The 27,424-nt window shown below is 42.3% G+C and overlaps 1 protein-coding gene across 10 annotated transcripts in view; it reads left to right on the top strand.

The window, feature by feature from the left end:
* Positions 1-26,710, top strand: part of SP110 (SP110 nuclear body protein) — a 40,927-nt gene extending 14,217 nt beyond the window's left edge. For 7 of the 10 annotated variants that reach the window (XM_053598269.1, XM_053598276.1, XM_053598274.1 and 4 more), the window contains 11 exons: positions 2,134-2,367; positions 2,915-2,989; positions 3,828-3,911; positions 5,549-5,620; positions 7,587-7,652; positions 13,488-13,637; positions 16,100-16,165; positions 17,921-18,070; positions 21,890-21,985; positions 22,538-22,680; positions 24,037-26,698. In XM_053598269.1, coding sequence (XP_053454244.1) covers positions 2,134-2,367; positions 2,915-2,989; positions 3,828-3,911; positions 5,549-5,620; positions 7,587-7,652; positions 13,488-13,637; positions 16,100-16,165; positions 17,921-18,070; positions 21,890-21,985; positions 22,538-22,680; positions 24,037-24,081 — 1,181 coding nt within the window. In that variant the 3' untranslated portion in view covers positions 24,082-26,698. Of the gene's footprint in view, positions 1-2,133; positions 2,368-2,914; positions 2,990-3,827; positions 3,912-5,548; positions 5,621-7,586; positions 7,653-13,487; positions 13,638-16,099; positions 16,166-17,920; positions 18,071-21,889; positions 21,986-22,537; positions 22,681-24,036 lie in introns of all 10 variants that reach the window. The other 3 variants (XM_053598278.1, XM_053598271.1, XM_053598270.1) reach the window with 3 other exon arrangements.
* Positions 26,711-27,424: the final 714 nt, after the last annotated feature.

The following is a 27,424-nucleotide window of genomic DNA, read 5'->3' as shown; positions in this document are numbered from 1 at the left end:
GTGCCTTTGCTAACTCTGATGCCAGCTCTCTACCGTAAGTTTCTGGAGGATACAATGTTTCGGTCTGTGCATTGTACAAATCTGGAGAAAATCCTACAATTTAGCATATTGGACGATATCTAGGGAAGGCATAAGTGACAGAAATGCAAAGTTATAGAGACAAGATCTGGTGGAAGGACCAGGAGGGCCCGAGAGGAAGGGAAATGAGTAATCAGAAGTAGCTTTTTTCAGTGCCTTGTTCCAAACACAGTAGAACCTCCATAGTTGACCAGCACCCTACCTTGACCACCTCCTTAAGTTGACCTAATTTTCATAGACCAGACATGCACCACATGTACATATCAGTACCATAGGCCTAGTTCTGTATGTTGACTGCCTCCACATGTTGACCAGAGTGTTACAGTCCCTTGGGTGGTCAATTTAGTTCTACTATACTTCATTTGATTATTTCATCCCATCTTTAAAACAGCACTGTGAAGTTGTTATTATCCCCATTTGACTGACAAGGAAATTAAAGCTCAGAAGTAAATTGTCCAGTCACTTGTCTGTTAAGAGGCAAGAGTCCAGCTCGGGTCTCTCAACACCCAAGTTCAAGATTTTAACTACTAGTCTACACAAGGACAGCTGGAAGGCAGGTTGTAAAGCTGGAGGAGGGAAGAAATATCGCTGATGAGGGAGGGAGTCATGGACACAGATGCAGAAAGAGACGATCTGAGGAAGAATGGAGCAGGAAGTCCACACAGAAAGAGAAGAAGTTGGATAAATAAAGGAGTTGAAAAAGGAGCATTGGTCAGTGCGTGTAACTCAAGCAGCTAAGGCACCAGCCATGTATACCAGAGCTAGTGGTGGGTTCTAATCCAGCCTGGGCCTGCCAAAAAACAATGACAACCAAAAAATAGCTGGGCATTGTGGCAGGCACCTGTAGTCCCAGCTACTTGGGAGGCTGAGGCAAGAGAATCGCTTAAGCCCAGGAGTTGGAGGTTGCTGTGAGCTGTGATGCCACAGCACTCTACCTAGGGCGACAGCTTGAGACTCTGTCTCAAAAAAAAAGAAAAGAAAAGAAAATGGGGCATTGACAGAGCTGGGATGAAAGAGGCCAGGGTAAGAGGGCAAGCAGGAAGGTTGGAGAAAAAATACTTTGACCAAAGCATACATTCACTTACCTGAGAACAGCCAGGGAAAGACCACCAGTTCACACTGGATTGTGACATTTTCATTAGTAGAATCGCTGTTGATGACAGCTCTTCTCCTGATCTCTGAAACTTCACCATCAAAGAGCTCTTCCCCAGAGGGAGGGATGATTTCTTGAGCAGAGGGGAAAGTCCACCCCTAGGCAGGGGCAGCTACGGTGGGACCACTGTCCTGACAGCGTCAGAGCAGTAGTGGGAGAAACATGCACTCAAAGTACATCAGAGAGCACGGTGTGCCCGTGTGCCCCTGGCTGAGCTTCAGCGTCTTCCTGGATCTGTAACTGTGTTTTTTCCTGGATCCCTTTCTAAAATCTGACTTATCCAATTAACTTTCCCTTTTCTGTTTACTGCTGGAGTTAACTTTACTTCTGAAATAAATAAAACCTAGCACTAGCCACACCGGGGCAGCATGTAGAAAGCCAAGGACCTGGAGTGTTGCAGATGGAGAGAAAGTTCAGTACGGCCAGATCAGAGGCTGTGACAGAGGGTGCAGAGACCAGGTCTGCAGAAATGAGCAGAAACTGAAATATAAAGGTCCTGACACACCCTACTATTACATTTTTATTTTCTTATCTACCCCACAAAGTATGATATGTTTATTTATTAAAACAGAGCCCTCTATTAAAATTGTAGCACATACATAATTGACTAAATTCTATCCTTGGGCACAAACTCAAATCGACTTTATGTGTGAAACCACTTTAATATTAGATCAGGGGTTATATGCACTTATGGTAGTACTGAATGCCCAAATCAAATAAATCAGATTTAAAAAGGAGGCCACGAATGAATGACAATGACAATGAATTGGTTCTGTGCACCTGGGGGAAAATGAGTAACTCCATGTCCCTGTCCTATTGGAAGGCATGTATTAAGAAATTCCCATCCCCCAAATAATTATGAGTCTCCAAGGTGCTGATGCGTGTTCCTTCACAAACCCTAGTTGGCGCTATCTATGGGGAATGCAGCAGAGCCACACCAATCCTGCTCGAAGTCCCAACTGGCTCAGCACAAGGGTGCTCCCTCCAGATACTGCCACCCCCTCCTCCCACCCATCCACCCCGTGTGCCCAGAGGCAGTGAGCCTGGAGCATCCTTGCAGCAAAGGGAAGCACCCAGCTCTTCTGACTCTGCTGTGTCTCTCCCTGGACCCATGCAGGAAGGAAGCAGTGCTGCAGGTAAGAGACAGTCCCCGTCCAACACCTGTACAGCCCTCGTCCAACACCTGTACAGCCCCCATACAACACCTGCGCCGTGTTGCCTACAACCCCAGGGTCTTCTCTTTTATTTGTCTGGCCCCCGTCCAACACCTGCGCCGTGTTGCCTACAACCCCAGGGTCTTCTCTTTTATTTGTCTGGCCCTTCCCTTGCACCGTCCACTTTTCAAGAAGGACTATGTGTGTGTCACACTTTATGGGGGCAAGACATGATTGCAAGAGGGACTTTACCTAACAATTGCAATCAGTGTAACTGGCTTATTGTACCCTCAATGAATCCCCAACAATAAAAAAAAAAGAAAAAAAAAAAAAAGAAGGACTATGAGCACTTCCAGGGACCCAGGCAAGGCCTAGTGCCCAGAATACCTGCTTTCTACTGCTGGGATATCACAGCTTTGGGGCCTGGGGGCTCCATCCACTCCAGGCATTTTTATCATCCACCTTACTCCCTGACACCCCATTCCTATAATTTGTGATGATGTTTTCTTCCTCTCTTCGGTGACTGAAGACAACATAACATCCAAAATGAATGAGGAAGAAGACCCACAAGAGACTCCCAGCCCTGCCCCTAACACTGTGCACGGTAACCTTGATTGGGGCTGACTTGGCTCAGCTCAAGGTGGGGTGAAGGGTGAACATGCACCTGCCAACCAAGAGGCTGTGGCAGGAACCTCCAAAAAAGAACTGGGCACAATAAAGAAGAAGAAGGGGGCCGATTCACTAGCTGCACAACGGGAAACACACCTATACTAAAAATACTGCTCTGAATTCCCAGGTGCTGAGCAACACCTGGCCTGGCAGCCCTTGTCTGATCCTCCACCCACCTGATCACGAGGGCCTTGAGTTGCAACCTTCTTCATTTTCATATGGTTTGGATCCTTCAAGTAATGTTATCAAAATTATTAGAAAAGATGATAAAAATATGTAAAGGTCTGCTGGGCCCAATATTTAGTTTCTAAAATTGAGTCGTTTGTCCACCCCAAACCATCATTATAATAGAGTTTGATTTCATTAAATATAAGAGTCATATGTGACTGGGCATTGACAAAGATGATACATCATGGTCACTGAGCTCTCTAGTATAGAGAATAGGGGTCCTGTTGATCCAAATCATGTTTTCTCCACTCTTGTAATACATACCTTCCATAAATGGTTGACATAATCAGAAAGTTAACAAGAATGGAAAATTCCTTCTTCTAGCTTTTCAAAAGAAGAAAAAATAATAATTGCCTCTATTAAACTAACAAATGGCTAATTGAGAGTAAGTGAATGTTCTCTGCCACATGCCAGCCAACCCTTCCCCCTGCCTTACTGCTCAGGCAATTGTTTTTTACTGCTTGAAACAGATAATGTTCTCTTTACTCCTCAGTCTGGTTCCTGCTTGCTGGGGGATCTTTAACTCCTTTTCTTTCTCTGTTCAGTGTCCAGGGACAAACAGACCCCAAAAATGAAACATGAAGAAGACCCTCAGGAGACGCCCCACACTCCCTCGGGCCCTATGCCAGGTAATCTTGATCTGGTTGACTTACACTTGCCTTCGTTTCCATGTCTACCAAGAGGCGTCTACCACGAGCCATTCAGACTTTCTGGGGATAGGGTTCTCCTCCTTGCTCTCAGCTGCTGACTTGGCCCTGCTTCTAGCTGGCTACTCAGCCCTTGGGGGCTTGGACAAGCAAGAGACTTGAGCTCTGAATGCACCCAGAGTCCTTGGGGAGGGCAAAGGAGTCAAGTCTGGAAAAAGTAGTCTTGGAGGGGGCCATGATGATGAGGGACAGAAGCCCCACTGGTACCTGTCAGGGTTGGACTCCAAATGCCATAAAGTGCCTGCAAAGGGGGAATGTCCATCTGCCACAGGAACTGTGGTGGGAACCCCAGGGGGAAAGCACAGGGAACTGAGTCAGGGCTAGACTGTCAGACGCAGCCACTGTGCTGAGGCCACTTCAATAAGGTGATGCTCAAAACTGTCCTGTCAAAATACAAAGCAAATGAACAAAAACACAGTCTGGCCACAACAGGGGACAGGTGTAACAGGCACAGATGGCTCCCTTTGCTCATCCCACCCTGACGGCGTGGAACTCTCACTTTCAACTAGTCATTTCTGTATTACTTGGATTTTTAAGAGTAGCTTTTATTAAATTGATTTGAAAAGTAATAAGCTATTTCAAAGGTCTAATGACTGCTTGCCATCTGTCTCAGTTACCTGTTCCTAAGCAGGCCAGAATCTGAGACCTTGTAGCACTGTGCGGAGAAGATGGTGATGGCCTTACGATTTGTTATGGCTTCAAGTCTTTCCATCTCTCCTAGTGCAGCAAAACCTGGCAGCGCTTTGTTTATATTTGCTGTTAACGGGAGGCAGCAAGTACAGACTGGCTCCTGCTTTCCTCATCCAGTCCTGTATACAGAAATACACACGGTACTTAGCCTTGCTCACTATGTCACAAGGTGAAATAATCATAGATAGAGCAGTTAAAAACATCCACCCACACCTGAACCAGAGCGAGACCCCATCTCTACTAAAAATAGAAAAATTAGCCAGGTGCTGTGGTGGGCACCTGTAGTCCCAACTACTCAGGAGGCTGAGGCAAGAGGATTGGTTGAGCCCAAGAGTCTGAGGTTGCTGTGGACTACATTGCCACCACAGCACTCTACCCAGGGTGACAGAGTGAGTCTCAAAGAAATAAAATTAAAAATAAAAATAAACAAAAAAGAAAAAAAAAAAAACATCCACCCACAGACATCTAAGCAATAACATACTTTTCATATTGCAAAGATATTCCCTTCCTCATGGCCGTGAACGTTCAGTGTCACCACTTCTCCCTGCTCTTGGCTTCATTCCCTGAGCAAGGGCTGCCAGGAGCCCTTGTACCTCTCTCCCCTCAGTAAGAGAATCTCTCCAGCGGATCAGAGAGAGGCTCTGCTATGGGGCAGTTGTCCCTGGTCCACTGCCACAGTCACCAAGGGAACAATAACCACAAATTGGTAAAAGTAAGGCAGAGCCAGGAAAACCTAAGGGCTGGCAGATTCTCAGCCCAGCATTGCGCCGCCTTCCACCTCTCTGGTTCTCCTGTGGCTTTCTCTCAACACTTTCTCTTCAGCCTGTTCTCAGCTCTGAAATGAATTCTATTTCTTTTGTCAATGATAGGAGATGAATCTCTGGAACCAAATGACCTAGAAGAGACCCAAAAGGTACTCATCACACCTTCCAACAAAAAAGGTGAGGACTACCTCTCCTGTAGATGTCAGAAGGGTGAATTCAGAGTTGCTTTCTGTTTTTATGATCATAACTTGTCATGAGCACCCGTTATGTTACTGCGGTCTTGATGCCCATCATAGTTTGTTTCTGTAATTCCCATTCACTGCATCTTCCTTCCTTCCTTGAAGGCCTTTATGAAATTCAGAAACATTGAAATATGCTTTTGTTGAACTTGCCTGTTCTGAAATCATGATTAGTTACACCAACCTCTTTAGCTGAAAGTTGGCTTCCCAGAGAGGACACTGCATCCTCCTTAGACATGACTGGATATTCTTTACCCTGTGTCACTCACACCTCATGGTGGGAGGCGGGTCACCACCCACTTTTCCCATCCAGTCACTTGCTCCCCATCTTCTCCTATAGGGCTTAGCTATTCAATTAAAACATTCCTTCTCATTATCACTGTCACCCATTGATTTTCCCCATCACTCCCTGGCAGACCTCCAAGGCCATTTTTCTGTTCCCTCAAGTCCTTCCATCGGCCTAGACATCAAGGTATACATGGATAGCAGACAACCCACACAGCACTCTGGCATCTCAAATCCCTCATCTTTTCGTTTCCACTGAGTTTTTCCTCCACCGGTTCTTATCCCTCCCTCCCCAAAGACAATCCATAGACGTTATCATCATTCAAACCTGGCTCAGTTTCCCAAGAGTTCATTAAGAATTCCCTTTTTTGATACCTATCCTTGAAGTTTTCTTCTTCTACAGCTGTTGTTCAACCTCTGATCTCGCCTTCTCATCCCAATCCTTAAAAAAGAAAAATCAAAACAATCCCTATCTGTTTTCTCATTACAGTGGTACCTCCATAAGTTGACCACCCAAGGGACTGTAACAAACAGGTCAACACATGGAGGTGGTCAACATAAGGAACTAGGCCTACTATCCTGATATACACTTGGTACACATTCAGTCTATGAACATTAGGTCAGCTTGAGGAGGTGGTGAATGTAGGAAGGTGGTCAACTCTGGAGATTCTACTGTGTCTGTTCCTCGGCAGCTGTCTTTCAGCCTCATTCAGATCATCAATCCCCAATTCCTGTCCATCATTTGCTTTTCTTCATGCCACTCCATTCCAGCTTAGAGTCTCACAGCCATCCTCTCAGTCATCTATTGCCATTATATTAGCCTCCCTTTCTTTCCTCTCTGCTGTTTCCTAGAACTCTCAGGTAGGTCTGGGAGGAACCTATTTACCTACTTTCTGCACTAAGTATCTGAAAGCAGGCATTGCTGGAGAGTCACAGAGCAGGGCAGAGACCCTCTGTGTCTTCATGATTCCTGCACAAATAATATCTCCACACTGGTGACAATTCTACCTCCTATAATGATCCTTTCAAATTTGAGCTCTATTTCTCAAAGGTCAGATCCCCTTACCTCCTCCTTTTTGTCCAACAGGTATCTTTGCCCCCTGCTTCTTAGAAAGGCATGGGGTGGTTCCCACTGCCAGCCTTGCAAGCTGTACCTGCCTTCTTCCTCCCCACTTTCTTCCTTCACTCTAAGGCCCCCCTTCCAGCTTGCCTTACAGTAGCCAGGATCCCTTCCCTCCCCGTGTTCAGCACAGCCCTATCTCTCCCACACAAGCCTCGGCTCTCAGCCAACGCCTAAGCCTATCGCTGCTCACACAAAACACTTCCTCGTGATCCTCATTTCACTTCATTGCCTCCACAGCTCTCTCCCTCATTTCATAACCACACTTCTAGAAAGGAGTTACCTAATCTCCCGGTCTCCACTTCTTTACTTTTCTCTCTCTTCTGTCACTTTAGAGTTCCTCCTTCCCCTGTTACTCCATGAAGGAGCATCACCTAAGGTCACCAAGGACCTCCTAGCTAATGTGGTTTGAAGACCAAAAGTAAAAGCTGAATATCATTGACATATAAGGTTGGCAGATCTATGTTTGTAACTATAAAAGATTATCCCTTCTTTTTAGGAAAGAAAAGAAAAAGAAGTACCCAGTTAAGTCAAAGAAAGAGATGTAAAAAAAGATCCTCAAGAGGTAAGATGAATGTACAAAGGAGGCTGGAGACAGCTCGTGTAGGGTTTTTAGGTCAAGGTATAGGGGGTTGAGTTTTATTCTAAATGCAGTGGGAAGCCACTGAGAAAATTTAATCAATGAAATGGCACAATCCTTGAAGACAAATTTTGCTACTAGGTGAAGAATGAATTGGAGTACTCAATTCTAATATGAAACCAATATATAAACAACTACACGCCCATATAAATGATAAAACACAAATATAGTCTAGCAAGGAAGAGGGGAGAGGAAGGGAAGGGGAGGGAGGAGGAAAGAGGGCTATTGGCAGGATCTCACCTAATGTGCACTATGTGAGGGTGTTCAGCTCACCCCCTGGGTGAAGGGCTCAACTACAACTTGAACTTTATCTTAGAATTGAAAACCATGTAACCTAAAAATCTGTACTCTCATGTTATTTGAAATAAAAATAAGATAAAATATAATAAAGGAAAACAAATAAAAAATGAATTGGAGATAGGTAAGAATGGAGGCAGGGCAGCCACTTCGGAGCAGATGCCCTGAGAGTCATTGGCCTGGATTCAGATACCGCACTGGAGATGCAGAGAGTGCCACGTGAAGATCAGTTTTGGAGGTGAGGTTGACTTGATAAATTGTGAGATGGGGATGAGAGATAAATCACAGCTTACTCTTTAATCTCTGTGACAGAGCAAATGGTAATGCTGATGGGTGAAGGAAGATGCAAACATATTTAGGGGAAATTTTTAAAGTTCAATTTTTGACCCGTTTCAAAGGGGTTTCATTCACAGGTTTCTGTTGGCCATCTATGCCTCTGTGCCAGTTAATGTGTTTTGTCAAAAACTCTAAAGGGTCTCAGATATTACTCTCAACTTGCAAGTTTGCATTCCTTATTTGCAGGGTGTCCATAAAGTTCATGTGCAATTTAAAATTGTATATGAGTACTGACAGAAACACAAGTATCTGGGTCAGAGAAAAAAATTCTTTATTGACACTCACAGCCAGCTCAGCAGACAGAGTAACAGCTCAGCATCTGTGTCTCATACACAAACCCACAGGCGATGGAAGCCAAGAGAGTTGATGGAATATTTCTATTCAAAGAGCAGAAAACTATCAATAGACAAGGCATGGAGAATGCTGGATTCTCCATGAGAGAGATACCCATCTTTCTCCCTTCCTGAAAGGAGAAGAAAAACATTTGTCGTCTTGAGATAACATGAAAAAGATCTCAGGTCTTCACCCCCGTTTTATATGTAAAAACCTAGGGAAAGACCAGTCCAGTTTTCCTGATATTTTAATACTTTAGCTAGGAAGGTAGCCCTAGCTATGATAATTTGGCTCAGGAAATAAGAGAAGTTTTATTATCCTTTTGGATCAGAGCAATTAACTAGAAAAATAGCTATTGATCCAATTTTTATTGTATATGAAGAATGAAATGTTTCTAGGGGAAGTGAAACCAAACATTTCCCCTCTTTATATGATAAGCATTTCTGTGTCTCAGGAGCTAGGGCTTTTTATACAAGCACTGAGAAATCTGTGAAAACTCTGACCCAGAGATACGAATATGGGAGTCATCAATAAGTGAAGGTATTCTGATTTTATGGGAGAAGGAAGGAAAAGCCAGGACCTAGCCCTATTCTCATAAATCCCAAAGTAAGGGGAGTCCAGCCAAGCAGACTGAGGTGGAGGGGGCAGTGATGAGAGAGGAGCCTCAGGAATGAACGTGCCAGTAAGCCAAGAGGGAATGGTTGACTAATACTGAGGGATAAAGATAAGTTCAGAGAACTTATTCAGTTACAGGTGTCACTGTAATACATAAGACCGATTTTGGTGATGGAGGCAGAGGCCAGTTGCAATGAGTAGAATAATGAATGGAGGTAATAGCCATAGGCCAACAACTCTAACTCCAGCTGTGAGGACAGTAGGCCAACAGGTGGCACCCTAGACCAGGGGCTCAAAGCTCCTTTTCTCTGACTTAATTTACCCCTCAGTATGATTCCAGCATCTAAAATCACAAGGTTGATGCCCCAGTAAGGTATTTCATAGACATGATTCAGTTCTGTGCTTTTTCCCCAAAGGTCAGTGGCCTTCCTGGACAAGGAGGAGAGACAAACTGCTCCCTCCCTCATTCTACTTTTAAGCCCATACCCTCTTTATTTTATGAGATTTCAGTAGAGATGGGGTCTTGTTATGTTGCCCAGGTTGTTTTCAAGCTTCTGGCCTCAAGGGATACCCACCCCACCCCCATCTTAGCCTCCCAAAGTGCTGCGAGCCACCACACCCAGCCTTAAGTCAATGCCCTCTTACCACGTTGTGGATGTGTTTTCTATGGGTCTCTTTTGTTTAGTATAAACTACTCAGGTGATTCAACTAACACTCCCTGAGCTTTGTCAACCACCCTGATGACTTTTAAGTACCTCCTCAACACTGATGGCTTCCAAATCTACATCGCCCAACTCAGATGTAGCAACTTATGTCCAGTTGCTTACTGGGCAAGCCTCCCATTGAAACTGCAATCTCAATATGTCTGATATTAAGTTCACCAAAAACATTTATTCAAATACACAGTGAGCACTAACTCTGAATATACCCCTTCTGAAAGCCGAAGGTAGAATTTTTTTTTTTTTTTATTGTTGGGGATTCATTGAGGGTACAATAAGCCAGGTTACACTGATTGCAATTGTTAGGTAAAGTCCCTCTTGCAATCATGTCTTGGCCCCATAAAGTGTGACACACACCAAGGCCCCACCCCCGGTAGAATTTTTTTTAAAAGACAGAGCAAGAAAACAAGCAAAGGAGAAAGAAGAAAACGCATTAATCTTACCTCCTGGTTAGAAAAGGGAAAGAATATAAACTAGAAAGCACATAAACAAGATAATCTCAGGCAGTGATGAAAAGATGAAAGAAAATAAGAAAGGATATGATTATTATAGGGACTTGCAGGTTGGGGTAGGGGCCACTCCAGATTGGATGGTCCAGAAAGAGGGACTCAGAAGTGCAAAGGACCCAAGGCTGAGAGGAAAGACCAGTGTTGCTGGGTGATGATGAAGAAAGGAGAAGGTGGTACAAAGCGGGAAGGGTGGGCAGGGCCCCTGGGTAGGTTTGGGAGTTTATTTAACTTGAAATGAGGAACCCCATCGACCAAGAAAAAGTGTCAAGTAGAAACCTAAGTTATGCATGACTGACAGAGTTCTGTTAGTATACTGGCAAGTTCTATTGGTTCTCTCTCTTCTTTTCTACACTAAAATTTGATGATTTCACTTCCCAGCTTAAATCTTATCCGTGGTTTCCTACTGCCCTTTGGGTAAAATTCACAGTTCTTTTTTTTTTTCTTTTTGGAGACAGGGTCTCCCTATTCTGTCACCCTGGAGAGTACAGTGGTGTTATCATAGCTCACTACAACCTCAAACTCCTGGGCTCAAGTTATCCTCCTGCCTCAGCCTCCCAAGTAGCTGGGACTACAGGCTAACTTTTTAAATTTTTGCAGAGAGAAGTCCTTGCTATGTTGATGGGCTTGGTTCACAGCTCTTAATGTGACTGTTAAAGCTTTCTCCATTTCAACCACTCTGAACTTTCATTTCTTCCCATTTCACTTCTCTCCCCTTTGATCTTTGCCTTATCCTGTTTCTCAGAAAGCTATTTTCTTACTATATCCTATGCCCCACAAATGGTCAGCTATCTCCTTTAATAACTGGTACTGACATAAATATCTACCTCAAGAAGGCATACTCTGACCCCTGGATTAGCCAAGTTGGCCCCCCTGTACTCAACATTGGCTCTTTCAGAAGATTCCACATAGTAAGTACTTTATACATAATGTGTGTCTTCTAGGCCAGATGGTGACATCCAGGCACAATTGAAGTATTATTTCCCAAATGAAAAACTAATGAAAGAAATCATATTTTCTATCACCCCAAATTTGAATAATGATCTGACAAAGGATATATTCTAAATTTATTACTGTGTTTTGCAAAGGGATGACAGACAACAATTACACCACACGGTGGCAGACATACACTAAAGGATATTGGAGGAAAATTTCACATTAGAGGAAGATCCTATACTATCCTCCAGATTCTTGTTATCCAAAGTTTAGAACAGGCATAGATGGTCTGCATGGCCCATGGCCAATGTCCCACTACTGAAATGCCCATTCCCATAATGCTCTACACATTTTAGAGTAAGGGACAGGGAACATCTGTGCAGCTATACAAGAATAAAAGCTCTCTGGTCAGAGAAGTGGTCTCCTAGAAAGGAGGAGCCTGCAGAGTCCAGGGCTGGTGTCAGATTGTCATTCTCTTAAGGAATTCAGACCTTCTGAGATTTCTCTCTGCTAAGCTATGGAAAGGAATAGGAGATGCCAGCACCTTCTAGATTAGTCTTTCTTCATATTGTATTTAAGTAAAAATTTTTACAGGGTTGTTTTTTTTTTAAGGAATCATTTTATTTTAAACATGACAGAGGATGTGGAATTTTTCTTCATTTTTTTAAATTTTGGTAAAATACACATAAAATAAAATTCCCATCTCAATCATTTTTAAGTGTATATTTGCATGGTATTAATTACATTCATAATGATACACAACCATCACCACCACCCATGTCCATAACTCTTTCCATCTTGTTAAACTTTAACTCTCTACCCATTAACTCCCCATTCTCCCCTTCCGTCAGCCCAACAAGGGTATTTTTGAGTCACATTATTTTACACTTAATTAATTGCTTTTATTAAAAATAGTAAAACACCTAAAAAGATGTTGCAAAATTTAGAGAGAGAAAAAAATATATAATAATGCTGAGTATTTACATACCACTCTCTCTTATAATCTCTGTAAGAGATTTTATCTTCTCCGAAATGCTCCTTTCATTATGGTTGGTGGGGATTAAACTTGCCAATGAAAGGGAAGTTTTAGGGTTAGGCTCTTTCAGGTTGCCCCTTCTTCTTTGAGTTAAATATTTGGTAACTTCCCTGTTTGAACTTCCCACCACCCAGGTCCATCCAGGGTTCAGTCATGCCAACTTTCTCTGGAAGTGACCTCTGGGTATCCAGAAGAGCTCCTAGCCCACCTGCCCAGAGCAGTGTATGTCCTTGCTGACCTCCAGAAAGATATCTTTGTTCCACTAGATAGTGGTTATACTGTGGGGATCAGCCTCCAAAGTCCACAGCTGGTAGAAAAATGGGTTTTTTCTTCCCACAATGAAGAGGACTTAACCTCTGCACCCTCTGGCTTTGCAAATTCTCTCAGTCACAGCCTTAAACTACATCCAACTCTGCTAGAAGTGGCTTCCTTTTTGGCAGGATCTTGGCCTCAATACTTTGATTCCTTGTACTTTTCCCACTAGAGGCACCTAGAAACCTCTGAATTTCTTCTGCAGCACACATAGTCTCATGGAGAACCTGGAGAAGTGCTTTATAAGGGCCCCCCCAACCATCTCAACAAGAGCACATGGCCCTAGCCATTTCTCCTTGTATAAGGCCACTTCATGCTTCAGGGGTAACACAAACAAAACTCAGGAAATAAGCTCTACTGCTCTGGGATTTCCCCAAAACTTACGTGGTTGATTTCAACAAGTGGTACCTGGAATGAGAGCAGGTGATGATTTTGGAAGAGGAAAAAAGGTACATGCAAGAAAAAAGATATTTCAAAAAATAGTATGTTATGGAAAAGAAAAGAAAAAAGATAATTATAAAGAAATAGTGCAGTAAAGTAAGATACGGGGTACAGAAGTCTTCTGAAGGGTGGGAGCTAGGAGCATGAAAAGGGAGATCAGTGACTGGGTTTGGAGGAGACTTACTGGGGATCCCGATTTAAACTATTCACAAATCACTACTTGGTCCAGGGACACTCTCGCCTGGGCATGGCCCTCAAGAAAAGCTCCAGGTGGTGGATCAGGTGACTCAAAGGAAGGACAGCTCAACCTGCAACTTGAAGGTGACAATAAAGGCTCAAAAGGCAACAACCGAATGTGCCCAAACATCCAGATCAAAGGGTAAGGCTCATGAGTGAATCTCTCATTTTGATGGCTCAGTGTCAGAGGGTCTATCCTGGAGCAGGTGCAGGTCAAGGTGCATATGAAAGCCAATAAAAGAAGGAGGGAGAAGTACAGAGAACCAATTTTTGCTGTCTTGGGGACAACATCACCACCAGAGAACACTTAAGTGTATTCTTGATCCTATACTGAAATTGCCCACCCCATGGATCAAGCTTTTATCTAGGGTTCCAATGTCCATATTTTTCCTGTGATCTTTCTGGAAATTGGGAAGAGAAAAGCCTGTCATGAACATGCCGGGGACACTATGACTGAGCCTGTGCAGCCAGCACCACAGAGCTCCCCACACAGAGAACAGTGCCCCGGAGGGTCACCTAGTCCTGCAGAGGACTTTGTGTGATGAAGAAATATACTTTTCTATGTTAAGACACCAAGATTTGGGGTGGCACCTGTGTCTCAGTGGGTAGGGAACCGGTCCCATATACCAAGGGTGGCAGGTTCAAACCTGTCCAAACTACAACAAAAAATACCCCAGCAAGAGAATCACCTAAGCCCAAGAGCTGGAGGTTCTTGTCGCCCTACCGAGGGTGACAAAGTGAGACTCTGTCTCTTAAAAAAAAAAAAAAGACACCAAGATTTGGGTTTATTCTTTACTGCAGCATACACTACACACACTGTCTGTGTGATACAATATTTCTATTTATTTATTTATATCTTTTTTTGGAGACAGAGTCTCACTTCGTTGCCCCTGGTAGAGGGCTGTGGCGTCATAGCTCACAGCAGCCTCTCACTCTTGGGCTTAAGTGATTTTCTTGCCTCAGCCTCCCAAGTAGGGGACTACAGGCACCCACCACAATGCCTGGCTATTTTTAGAGATGGGATCTCTCTCTGGCTCAGGCTGGTTTCAACTCGTGAGCTCAGGCAATCTGCCCACCTCAGCCTTCCAAAATGCTGAGATTACGGGCATGAACCACCGTGCCCGGCCTATACAATATTCTAATAAAATCTGCAAACGTATAGAAAATTATAAATCACAGAGTTAAACACCTTTTTAATCTTCTTTCCTCACCTTATTTTGATACTTTAAAAATATGCAATACATTTTTCTTTTTATATATATTTATGTATCCTCGTTCTATACAGTATATTCTCTAAATTACTTTTTTCATTATATATTTAATATGCATATCTCTAAATCAGTATTATTTATTTTCTTTTAACTCCATGGCATGTTCTCATATGATTAATCCCAATTTGTTTAACTAATCACCTATTAATGAGCAGTTAGCTTATTTGCAATTTTTAAATAAAAACAGAAATCAGGTTTATGTGTGTTTCCATCATTGCACACTTGGCCAATAATTTCCTTAGAGTTGATTTCTAAACATGAGATTATTTGGTTAGAGTCTGCGTATCTTAAAGTGCACACATACTACCCAATTGCCCTCCAGTAATGATTTTGTTCCCTTTAATGATACATGAATACTCATTTTCTAGACATGATAAAACTTTTTAAATGTTTGGGCACCCTTGAAACCAAACAATGCATTTCTTTAATTATTAGTGATGTAAAGATGATTTCTAAATAAATGTATTGTCTTCATTTCTTCACAAGCAATTGTAGCTTATTTTCCTGGCATACTATTCATCTTTCGCTTTATCTAAGGAGGATATTAACCTTCTATGTGTTATATATATTGCATTTTTTCTCTTAATATCATGGAGGTGTTTTTTGAAGTGTACCAGGGGTATCCAACCAGCAGCCCTCAGGACACATGCTGATTTTGTGAGAATTTTTTTGCTTTTCTGTGATATCAGATACATATACCATGAAAAGTATGCATGGACCTTCTTTTTCATTTTTTTGCTAATCAGCTTTCATTAGTGTTTGTGTATTTAATGTGTATCCCAAGACAATGCTTATTCTTACCTTTCAAGGCAGAGCAAAAAAAAGATTGGACACTGCTACTTTTAAATTTTTTGAACATTTAAATCTTTTTATCTTTTAACTGTATAATTTCTAGCCTTGAATGTTGTCTAGGAAAGCCTTTTAATATCCATGGCTTATAACAATCTCTTTCTGTATTTTCTTCTGGTCTTAAAAAAAAAATTGCTTGTTAATTTTAAAATAGCATATTTAAATGTTAGTTATCTCTATCTTTATTCAATCCTTTTTCTGTTTTTTCTGCAGTTTTTTTTTTTTTGGCCAGGGCTGGGTTTGAACCCACCACCTCCAGCATATGGGGCTGGCGCCCTACCCCTTTGAGCCACAGGCTTTTTCATTTCCAGGTAAAGTAGAGTACATTTTTCACAAAGATCACATGGTTTTCTTCCCTTCCCAAAGTAATGGGAAAGCAGAAAAACTTACTTTAAAAATATTGATATTATAGGCTGTAAATCCATATTTGTAGCCATAAAAAGTGATTTTATATATATATTTTTTTTTTTTTTTTTTAATTTAGAAAAGAAAAGAGAAATATCTAGCTGGTCAAGTCCAAAAAGAAAGCAGGAAAAAAGGCTCCAAAGAGGTAAGCAAGAGAAGTGACATGGTTACTCCGTTGGTGTTTATCAGGGTCCTCACTTGAACAGCCAGCATGCCCAGGAGATCCTCTCCAGCCACAGTGACACACTCTGTCACTGGAGCACTGCCAGCCCCACCCTGTCCATTAGGGTACCCCATCAAAGGGCTTTTCCCCTCAAAAGAAGGGAGAACCCAGCACCAAGTTTATTCAAACCTGGCCTTTTCTTTTATCATAGAGAAAGAATGGGTTGAAGCAGACATGGAGCATCAGACTGTTTTGAGGTTAGGACTGCACCCAGTCCAAGGTCAGAGCCAGAAGGAAAAAACCCAGGAAACCTAAATCCACAAACAGGATTGAGACTCCCAATCCCAAACTGGAATTAGATTTGGAGTCACAGAGTGTTCAAAAGCCCCACCAACTCGAGCCTCCTCACATGAACTGTCAGGTCTGATGATTAAGTTTTCAAACTTGTCCTAGAAAAGGTGTTTTGAGGGTGGACTAGGCGCTGGCAGCAGTGCAGTTTCCCAAGGGGACCGTAGTGATATTCAGCAATGAGGTATGTAGCACCTTTTCTGGGATTAGTTCACAAATTTAATTGTCCAACCTCATACTCCAATGCATAAAGCCATGTTATTTGCAGACTAGGATACAGAAAGCCCTACGTTTCTCTGACTCCTCTGCTGCGTCCCTCTGGTGCCTTCATCAGCCCTTTCTTCTTCCGCTCTGTGTTCTCCCTCTTCCTTTTCCTCATTCCTTTTTCCTTCCTTTTTCTTTATTTTTTTCACTCAAAACTATTTACTGAGGGTGCAAGGTGTGCCAGGTGGTGGGGATTCCTTTGGATTCTGTGCCCTTATGAGCGCATGGGCCAGTCTGGGAAGGAACCTCCTCCCAGCTCCCAAACACAAATCAGGACACAAGCCTCACTGCTGTGGAAATTCCCCCAGTTTTCCTGCTTGTTTTCAACATGCCTCAGTCTGAGGGATTGAGCTGGGCAGGGATTGGGATCTGCTGGCCTGCCCTCCTCCTCCCCTGGTCTCTTCCTCCCCATCCCCCACTCCATTGCCTCCTTAGGCTACAGGAACTCACTTTCTTCTTTCTATCATTTGCTTAGTGTTCAGTACCCATAACTTCTGGGAAAACTTGACATTCACACCTCCAACCTTTTCTTTTGGTATTTAGAGGTAACTTGGGAATCTCCCTTTTTGTTCTCAACAAATTGTGTTCCAAGATTTTGTCTAAGGTCTCCAAACTGGCCTCAACTAAGCAGTGATGTCTCAGTTCTAGCCAACATCTGCCCTCTCCCAGAAACCTATTGATTTAATAGTTAGGGAAATCTTTACAATTTATAAGGACGAAAAATGCATACTTCTCCCATTCCTACACTTTTAGTGCCTGTTACACGTTCATTCAATGAACATAGATTGAATGGAAGGTATGTGCCAAGTACCTGTCCTAAGTCCTGGGGACTCAGCAGTGAGCAAAACAAACACAAATCCCTACCTCTATGGAGCTTGCACTCTAATTGATATGCCTATAATTAATAAACAAAAAGAAGAGTTGAAAGGAAAATGAAAAACAGAAAGAAATATGGTGAGTATTGCTGCGTCTGGGGGAGAAAGAAAAGAGAAAAGTAATTATTGGGAACTGGACAAATAAAAGTGAGGTATAGAGATCTCCTGAAAGGGTAGAAGGTAATGAAAAGGGGGGTCATTAATTAAGGGGCCCCAATTTAAACTATTCACAAATCACTGCTTGGTCTAGGGGAGACTTCACCTGGGCATGGCATCAAAGAAAAGCTCCAAGTGGTGGATGAGGAGACTCAAAGGAAAGATGACTCGGCCTGCAACTCAAAGATCATGACAAGGGCCCAAAAGGCAAGAACTGAATGTGCCCAAATATCCAGATCAAAGGGTAAGGCCAGTGATGGAATCTGCCATTCCCCCAGGCTCTGCAGTCCAGTCCGGGCTTCCTGCTGCCCTGCCCTTCTGCACTCTGGGGCCTCTCTGCATCCCTGTCCACTCCCTCCAGGGCCTCGTTTAGCATTCATGTTTCTTCTGCTTCTGTATCTTACTTCTCCACCTTCATCTCTTGTCATGCTTTCTTCCCTCTTTAGGCTTCAGTCACATTGGCCTTTGCTCTTTTCATTAGTGAAGTATAATAGGTACCACTTCCAAACACAAATCAGGTATGTAGAGGTAATTTGGGGAACTTAGAAATTAAGTTCTAAGGGGTGGGGTCCCCAGATGGGTGCCATCTCCAAGCCCGTTTGTCTCAGGTCTGCAAGAATAAGAAGCTTATAAACCAACTGGGACACTGTTTTCACAGCAAGAGTCCTCCACGGAGACAGCAGCACATTGACTCTAGTCAAGCTCCTGTTTTGTCACATAGCAGAACAATGAGTATCATTGGTGTAGTTACAGAAAAATGTGTGTATCATAAGTTTACAGCTGGATTGATACACACACACAGCACCCACATACTTAGTAGCCAGGTGGAGAAACGGAACATAATCAGTATCCATAATCTAACCCCTGCCCTCATGCCGAGGCTCACGCTTGCCTGTTTTCACACCACAGAAGTCAGCTGGACACTGAAGGCTTCACCTGCAAAGCCAAGCCCCTCTTCTTCTCCCTTCTCTTCTGCTATTTACCTTTAGACTTTACCTCAAATGTCACTTCTGTAGGGAAGCATTCTCTTCCCAGCAGACAGGGCCGGGACTCCCCAACAGGCACATGCCTGCATTTTCCTTCATGGTGCTTATCTCAACTATAACTGATGATCTGTGCACAGCCTGGCCACCACAGGAAAGTTACTTGAGGTCAGTAAGTGGATTAGTCTTGCTCATGGCCCTGTGTCCAGCTCCCTGGGCCTCACATAGTTGGTACTGAAATAACTGATGAATCAAAACTTTATTCATTCTTCTTCCTCAATTATAAATACCAACATATGAGCCCATATAATGCATTAGTGTGAATTAGGAAAGGTGTCCCTTCCTCAGTACACGGGCAGAGCTGCTTCTTGAAACCAAGCCTTTTGCTGCCCTCTGCTGGAAGACTGTTGTACTAAACATACACATTGATTTTTTTTTTCTTTGTTTTTTTTCCCCAGAATATTAAAGGGGTGCAAACGTTTTGATTACATATAATCCTTTTGTGCCATTTGGGTCAAAGTTATTATTGTTTCCTTCACCTGTATAATGTACCTATTAGGTATGAATTTACCCTCCCCCCCCACACAGATTTCCGTTGAGTTTTACTTCCCTATGTGCACATAAGTGTTGCTCAAATACTTTCAATTTAGCACTGACTACATGTGGTGTTTACTTTTCCATTATTGTGATAATTCACTTAGAAAAATGGTCTCCAGTTCCATCCAAATTGTTACACCATTTTTTATGGCTAAGTAGTACTCCATGGTACACATATACCACATTTTATTAATCTACTCACGTATTAGTGGGCGATTGGGTTGTTTCCACATCTTTGCGATTGTGAATTGTGCTGCTATAAACATTTGAGTGTGAGTGTCTTTTTTATAGAGTGTCTTTTTTTCCTTTGGCTAAACATCCAGTAGTGGGATTGCTGGATCAAATGGTAGGTCTATTAATTCTTTGAGGTGACTCCATATTACTTTCCATAGAGGTTGTATTAGTTTGCAGTCCCACCAACAGTGTATAAGAGTTCTTTTCTCTCTGCATTAACACCAGCATCTGTTGTTTGGGGATTCTCACGTGAATCAGAGCACCTCCTTGAAGGTGGGATTGTTGCTCAGTATACAGCCTACACAACCTTACATAGAGGCCCTAATAACGATGTAAGTGTCTGCCACTTCATAACTGGCAGAGAACTTTATTCTGCATCTTATCATTGAATACTTAAAATAAGTGAGTGTTAGCAGCCCATTTTACAGATTCAATTAGAGGGTAAAAGACACATAAGCTAAAACAAATTTAGGTATTCTAATTCCAAGTCCTTTTTTCTTTACAATAAAAAGGTAAATAAATAAACCTACATACCTCCTGGTCTTTTTAAGAAATACCGTCAGTGGCAGGAGCTGAGGCAGACACTGGTAGTCAGCTCAACTGCTCCTGCTTGCTCACACTTCCACCTTGTCTGACACTTCTGATTACATGCCAGGTGTCTGTACTATTACCTACCAATCATGTGATGTGAAACCCTGTTGCAATATTTCTGATAATATGGAAAGAGCACTAGACTAGGAGTATGGTATGTCTAGATTCAATGCCACCTCCTCCTTAAAATGTAGTAACCACTAATAACTCTCTCTCCAAGTCTGAGCCCCGGTCCCTATAAAATGATAACAACCTTGCCTCTTCTTTCTTTTTTTTTTTTTTTATTTTATTTTTTTTGTTTTGTTTATTTTATTTTTATTTTTTTTTTGTGGCTTTTGGCTGGGGCTAGGTTTGAACCCACCACCTCCGACATATGGGACCGGCGCCCTACTCCTTGAGCCACAGGCGCCACCCATGCCTCCTCTTTCTTACACACTGATGTGAGGGTAGATGACACAGCATGTCTGCTGCTCCTACTATTTTCTTGACTCTTACTATTCCTCCTCCACCCATCTCTACTCCTACCACCCCCTCCAGACCCCTCACATATACATCATAGAGCTCCCAGGTCTTTCCTGGGGCCTCTCATCTTTCCATGCATAATTTCCTCCCTGTGCTTTTTCCTTGTGCTCTGTAAGAATTCCTGGAGTTAGTCTTCTGGGTCACTAATTAGTGATCCATTCAACCATTTCTTATCTGTCTCTATTTGGCTTTTCTTTTGCATTTTCTCCACCATCCTTTTGCTTTCCACAAGCTCTCCTGTTTGCTGCCACTTAGTAATGGAGCTCTAAGAAGATCAACCCCTGTTGCTCCCCTTAGAAGATACGTTGCTGGAGTGCCCCAGGCACGTCTTCACAGGGTTCCTGGGGCCACAGGGTTCCATCCTTAAGGTCTAATTTGCTGGGATGGCATGTGAGGTTGGGTCAAACTCAGGACTATTGGGAACAGGCCAGAGGCTGTCCTTAGCCACAAGGTGGGTGGCTTTGGAAGTCCTCAAGCCTAAAGGACTTGGCTTCTCCTACACCAGAACCTCAGATTTCTGCTCAGAGGTTCTGAGTTGCTGAATCTCTCCACGTGCACTTTACTTTGCAGATTAGTCTAGAACTCTCCAGGGTTTTCATACAGGAAGAAACAGAGAAGCAATAAAATGAAAACAGACAGTAAACGATGACAAACAGGCACCCTTCCCTCAGAGCCAACCATCTCACCCAAGTCTTCGTCTGAATCAGGAAATAAGATTTTAAGCGAAGACTGTTTCTCCAGCAACACGAACACTAAGAAATATTTTAGGCAGGCAACTTCCATCATCATAGAGAGATAAGTAGGATGCTTATGGAATAAAAGGACATTAGGTCATGGCCAATTAGCTTGCAGATTAAAACACCTTCACCAAAGAAGCCTGCATGTACTACTGAAATGGTCTGTCTGAAGTAGTGTTGGCGGGCTCAGTGTTTCATTTAAGGCAGCCCACTCTGTACACAAAGCTGATCGCCACTCAGAATGGAAGACTTTCCACAAAGTAACCAGAGACGTTTCCCCACGGCCATGTACAATATTAATATTCTTACTTATAATCACTGGGATTCATGGAGAGGAGAGCTGAAGAGGAAGGTCAAATGAAGACTGAATAACACTTAACTGTCTTTGTCTATTTTCAGAAAAACCCCAAGATGACTCTATGGATTTTCAGTATTCTATACCTGTGACCTGTGGTAAAGTGAAAGGGATTTTATATATAGAGAAAATGAAACTCGGTGAGATCCTTGGCCTTCTGCTCTCTGGAATCCCTAGAAGGGAGGGGAATACCAAAGTGTGTAATTGTTCAGGAAATGAACCCTGCTAGTGAGGCTGCAGAAAAAGAAATGCTTTGTAAGAAAGCATTTTTAAACTTTCCCACATCCCAGAGTTTCTGACAATCAGACCCTCCACCCCACAAGAGCATCGTCCCTGGACCCTGCAATCTTCATCACTGTGCCTGTGCTGCATGTAGATGTCACATGACGTCCTAATCCTGTCCCACTCCCTGACCACTCAGGTGGACTTTGGGCTTCTTTCCATCTAAGACAGTGGTTCTCAACCTTCCTAATGCCACGGTGTATTTTCATGGTTACAAAGGGGTTGCAACCCACAGGTTGACAGGTTGAGAACCTCTGATCTAAGAGAAGGGTAATCCAGTCTCCCGCTGCCGCTCCCACCTCCCAGAGACAGTCTCCCTCAACCCAAAGGGGCCATGGTTAGGAGTGCAGCCTGTGGGTGAATTCATAGAGGGTGAGAGGGATTCCAAAGGGGCTGTCTTTTTCTTACAGGAGCCTCAGAGAAGTTCATTCAGAATGAGGAGGGAGTTTGGCTCACGGCCAAAGAATTCGAACAGGAGGGAAAAGGGAGAAGCACAAGGGACTGGAAAAAGAATGTGTATTTCAGAGGAAAGTCCCTGAGAAAGCTGCAGGAGGTATAATGACACGGTGCAGATAGGGGATGGGTTAAATCCTTGAAGGAAGAGTAGAATTTTAGCAGTAGAAACGTGAAGGATTCCCAGAGCTAAACATTCATAGAAAAAAAAGTTGTGGGTGACAAAGTTGGGAACAGAGATTGATCTGAGGGTGGAGAACATGAATGCAGACAAAGGGTTTTGAGGTCAGGAGAGAATTAAGAAGATAGAAAGAAACTAGCTGAAGATGCAGATGCCAGCAAGAGCTTCTCTGTGTCCTTGACCTGATAAACACCTACTCAAGGACAGGCTCAATGCCATGCTCCTCTATGAAGCATTTTCAGGCCACTCTGTCCATGGTGTGTCTCCTCTGCACTTTCTTTCCATGGCACACCGTTCGTGTCCCAGGAACAATGGCAGGACGTGGTGGTCTTTGGGATCCCAGGACCAAAGACAAAGCCTCCCAATAGTACTCAAAAACTCACCTGGTGGAATGACTCACACCTGTAATCCCAGCACTTTGGGAGGATGAGGAAAGAGGATCATTTAAGCCCAGAAGTGGTAGACCAATGTAGCAACATAGCAAGACCCTATCTCTACAAAAAAAAATTTAAAAAGAAAAATTAGCTTGGTGTGGTAGTGCATGCCTGTAGGTCCCAGTGACTTAGGAGGATGAAAGGGGAGGTTTGCTTGAGCCCAGGAATTCAGGGTTATACTGAGCTATGATCCTGCCACTGTACTCCATCCTAAAAAAGGAAGGAAGATTGATTATCATTAGGATGAAATCAAAAGAATTTTATCTTCTTCTTCTAGGAAGAAGTAGGAAAGGAAAGAAATAGATAGAAAAGGGATTGAGAAAGAAGATCTTGGGTCTGGGCTCGGAGCCCATAGCTCAGTGGTTAGGGTACCAGCCACATACACCCAGGCTGGCAGATTCAAACCCAGCCCGGGCCTGCTAAACAATAATAACAACTATAACAAAAAAATAGCTGGGCATTGTGGTGGGCACCTGTACTCCCAGCTACTTGGGAGGCTGAGGCAAGAGAATCGCTTAAGCCCAAGAGTTTGAGGTTGCTGTGAGCTGTGATGCCATAGTACTCTACCAATGGTGACATAATGAGACCCTGTCTCAAAAGAAAAAAAAAACAAAAAAAAACTTGGGTCTGGGTTTTAGTGACAGGGAAAAGATGATTTTATCATTAAGTGAAGTCCAAAGGAAGAACTGATTGAGGAGGGAGTTAATTTTTGTGTAGATGCCTTGGGTTTGAGATCTAGTGTGATATCCAGGTAACATATTCATCAGGAAGTAGGGACTTTAATATCTACAAAAAAAGACCCTCCAGAACACCTCCTTCACTGACTCTTTCTGTCTTTCAGGAAGGATGTTTGTTGTGTCTGAAACAAATCTCAAGGGAGTGGTAAACAGGTGAATTTCTACCACATTCTCAGCCACCATGCTGTAGACGCCCCATATCTGAGGCTCACCTCAGAGTCCCCAGCCTCACTGCTGGGAATCGCATTTTCATTACAACCGCTTTAGTATACTGATACATGTACGAGCCACTGTAATTTTCATAGTTAATTTGGGGTGGGGAAGCAAATGACTCTTTAAAATAAAAGTTAGGACAAAACTGATGATATCCATGTGTTTTAATATTATGGATATTTGGATGACCATAAGCCAAAGGTGTCAAAAATAGAATGTCCTAGTGTGAAAAGCAAATAAGGTATTAAAAGGTCAAGATCATCTTTGATTGAAAGCCAAATATCGCTCAATGCCACAGGCTTGTTCTTATTAGCATCAGAACGGAATGACAGGTTTGAACTGAACTTTGTCTCTGCAGAGCCCCCTCCAGGTGAAAGTCACAGGCATCCACTGGCTTTGTCAACTCCTCCTCTTCACCCTTCATACAGTCTCAGACGTGAGGTCCACTCAGGGGCTTCCCCTTAACTGTGAACTTCCAGCAGAGGCAATTGTGCTTCTCCTTCTGGACCTGGAGGCTGGCCCCAGTGCCATCTCTTATATAAATCATCTTTCCACACTGATTTGAAATACCCAAGGAATCATAGATGTTCGGTTTAACATTGAATTCATAGATTTAAATATATTTATTATAGGCCAGGCACAGTGGCTCACACCTATAATCCTAGCACTCTGGGAGGCCAAGGTGGATGGATTGCTCAAGGTCACAAGTTTGAGACCAGCCTGAGCAACAGCGAGATTCCATCTCTAAAAACATAGCTGGGCATTGTGGCAGGCACTTACAGTCCCAGCTGCTTGGAAGACTGAGGCAAGACGATGGCTTAAGCCCAAGTGTACGAGATTGCTGCGAGCTATAAGGCCATGGCACTCACCAAAGGAGACAAAAAGAAAACAGTATTTATTATGCTATAAACCATTGCAGTTAACACATTAATTGATGCTCAAATTGGCCATCTTTAGTGACAGTCTCTTGAAATTGGTTCCTGAATTGTTTTGATAGTGTATTTGCTGTCTATTGCTATGTAACAAATGACCCCGAAGCTTAGTGGCTTAAAAGAAAGAGTTTTATCTTTCACTATTCTTTGAGTCAGGAATTCAGGTGTCATTCCCCAGGCTGTTTACATTTGTTTCATATTGTAGTGACAAAGTTGTTCATGCTCTCACCATGTCACTTCTGCCATATTCTGTTGGTCAAAGCAAGTCACAGGGCCAGATTCAAAAGAAGAGAGTATAGATTGTACCTCTTGTACCTCTTGAAGGGATGAATGACAAAGTACATTTCAAAGGAGAATGCTGCTTGGGAGAAACATTGTTGCTGCCATCTTTAAAAACAATCTACCATAGTTCACCCTCTGGCCACACATCCTGTCCACATATAAAGGACACTCAGTCCCCTCCCCAAGGAGTTTCATTTATAGCAGCATTAGAGCAAAGTCCAGGATCTCATCATCTACCTCAAAGAAGGTTCAGCTCAAATAAGGCTCCTCAAGTAAGGTCCATTGGGTGCAGTTTCTCAGGTGCCTCTCCTATTGAACCAGAGACCTATGAACTGAAGGACAAGTTGCCTCTCCTCCAACCCCAACATTCAAAGATGGAACAGGGACAGAAAAACCACTATGGACACTTCCATTCAAACGGGAAAATGGGAAACAGCAGCAGTGGCCCATAGCAATTCTGAAATCCAGTGAGGCTCACATTGCCAGCTTTCTCTAAATCCAGCGTAGGGGAAGTTCCCTGATGAGAGTGTACTAACATAATTTAGATGTAAAGTATACCTCAAATTACCATCCAAGACCACACTCTTCTTCCTCGTCTCCCTCCGTTCTGTGCTTGTGTCTCTCTTCTTCCATAACATATTTACTCACTTGCTCAATCCCAAAATACAACTGCAAGAGTTACAGAATTTTTACATTCAGCCCATTATGAAAAACAAACTAAGTTGAATTCTAAATTTGTATGTTTACTTTTGTGTTATGTATTTATTATACCATTGCAGAGAGTATTTTTCAGGACTTTGTATTTATAAATGAGATTGGTCTGTGGGTTTTGTATACCATCATAGTGAGAGTTAGGGTTATCCTAGCTTGGTGAAGTAACTTGTAAAAATGTCTACCTTTTAACATGTTCTAGAATCATTTATAGTGTTTTAAATTAACCAACTCAAAATTATATGACCTAGAGTTCTTTGGAAGGATAGTGGTGACTACATTCTCTGCCATTTTTATGTCCTTTCTCTTTTTAATATTTTTATATTATTTTTGTCTTTTTTTCTTGTTTACCTTTAATATTTTAGAAGGTATTATAATGGTTTTCAATTTTTCTAATATTTATCCATAAGTTTTCCAAATGCATTTTAAAATTATTTTTTAAACATCAAAGTTAAAAATAAAACATCTTTAGTGTATGCATATTTAAGGCAATGTGCTTACTGCTTTCATACCCTCGGTTCCCTCAATCATGTCTTTTCACTGTCTTACAACACGGATATGCATTATTATTAGATTTTTCAGTTTTACTCTAAATAATTTTTGTTCTATTTAATAATTATATGTCACTTTGTTATTTTTACATTACACAAATTATTTGTCCTGTGTTTTATAACATAATCAAAAAGCAAAAGTTAAAAATGTATGTTACATGATGATACAAATTTATGGGAACAATATTAATGTATTTCTGTCTTTACTGTTTGCATTTCCTTGTGGATTTTTTTCTTGGCATGATTTCTCCACACCTCATTTTTGCTCCATCTTTTAGTCAACTGAAATAGGTCTTTAAGTAATTCTAAAAGAAGAGTACATGGGTGTTATGTTTTCTGAGTCTTCGCAGATCTCAGAATGTCTTCTATTGTTGCCATAAATTGACTCCATGTTTTGCTATAACATATATTTCATCATAACTTCTAACCTAAAAGGTAAATTAATTAACTTTTTTCTAATGTCTTTGGACATCTTGTTCTACAACTTTGAGGTCTAAGTCCAGCCAGAATTCTTTGTCTTTGCTAGTATATGGACACTAATGATATTTCCCTCATTATCCCTATAGTTATTTAGTTTTTTTTTTTCCAGGGTAGGTTTCAATATAGTATTCTTTCCATTCCTCTCACCTGGCACACTGAGCCCTTTTAATAGATACCTATCTCTTTATTCAGCCCCATTAAACCTTACAGATCCCTTTGTTCTCGGCTTACTTTCAAAAACATCTCTTATCTACAGACTAGCTATCTGTTCTCTGTCCTCCTTATTTATCTTTTTTTTTTTAAGTTCCCAAAAGCATCCCTCC

Source organism: Nycticebus coucang, chromosome 7 (genome assembly GCF_027406575.1).
Source record: "Nycticebus coucang isolate mNycCou1 chromosome 7, mNycCou1.pri, whole genome shotgun sequence".
Classification (NCBI taxonomy): Eukaryota; Metazoa; Chordata; class Mammalia; order Primates; family Lorisidae; genus Nycticebus; species Nycticebus coucang.
The sequence above is the reverse complement of the archived record's forward strand: the minus strand, read 5'-3'. Positions and strand labels throughout refer to the sequence as shown.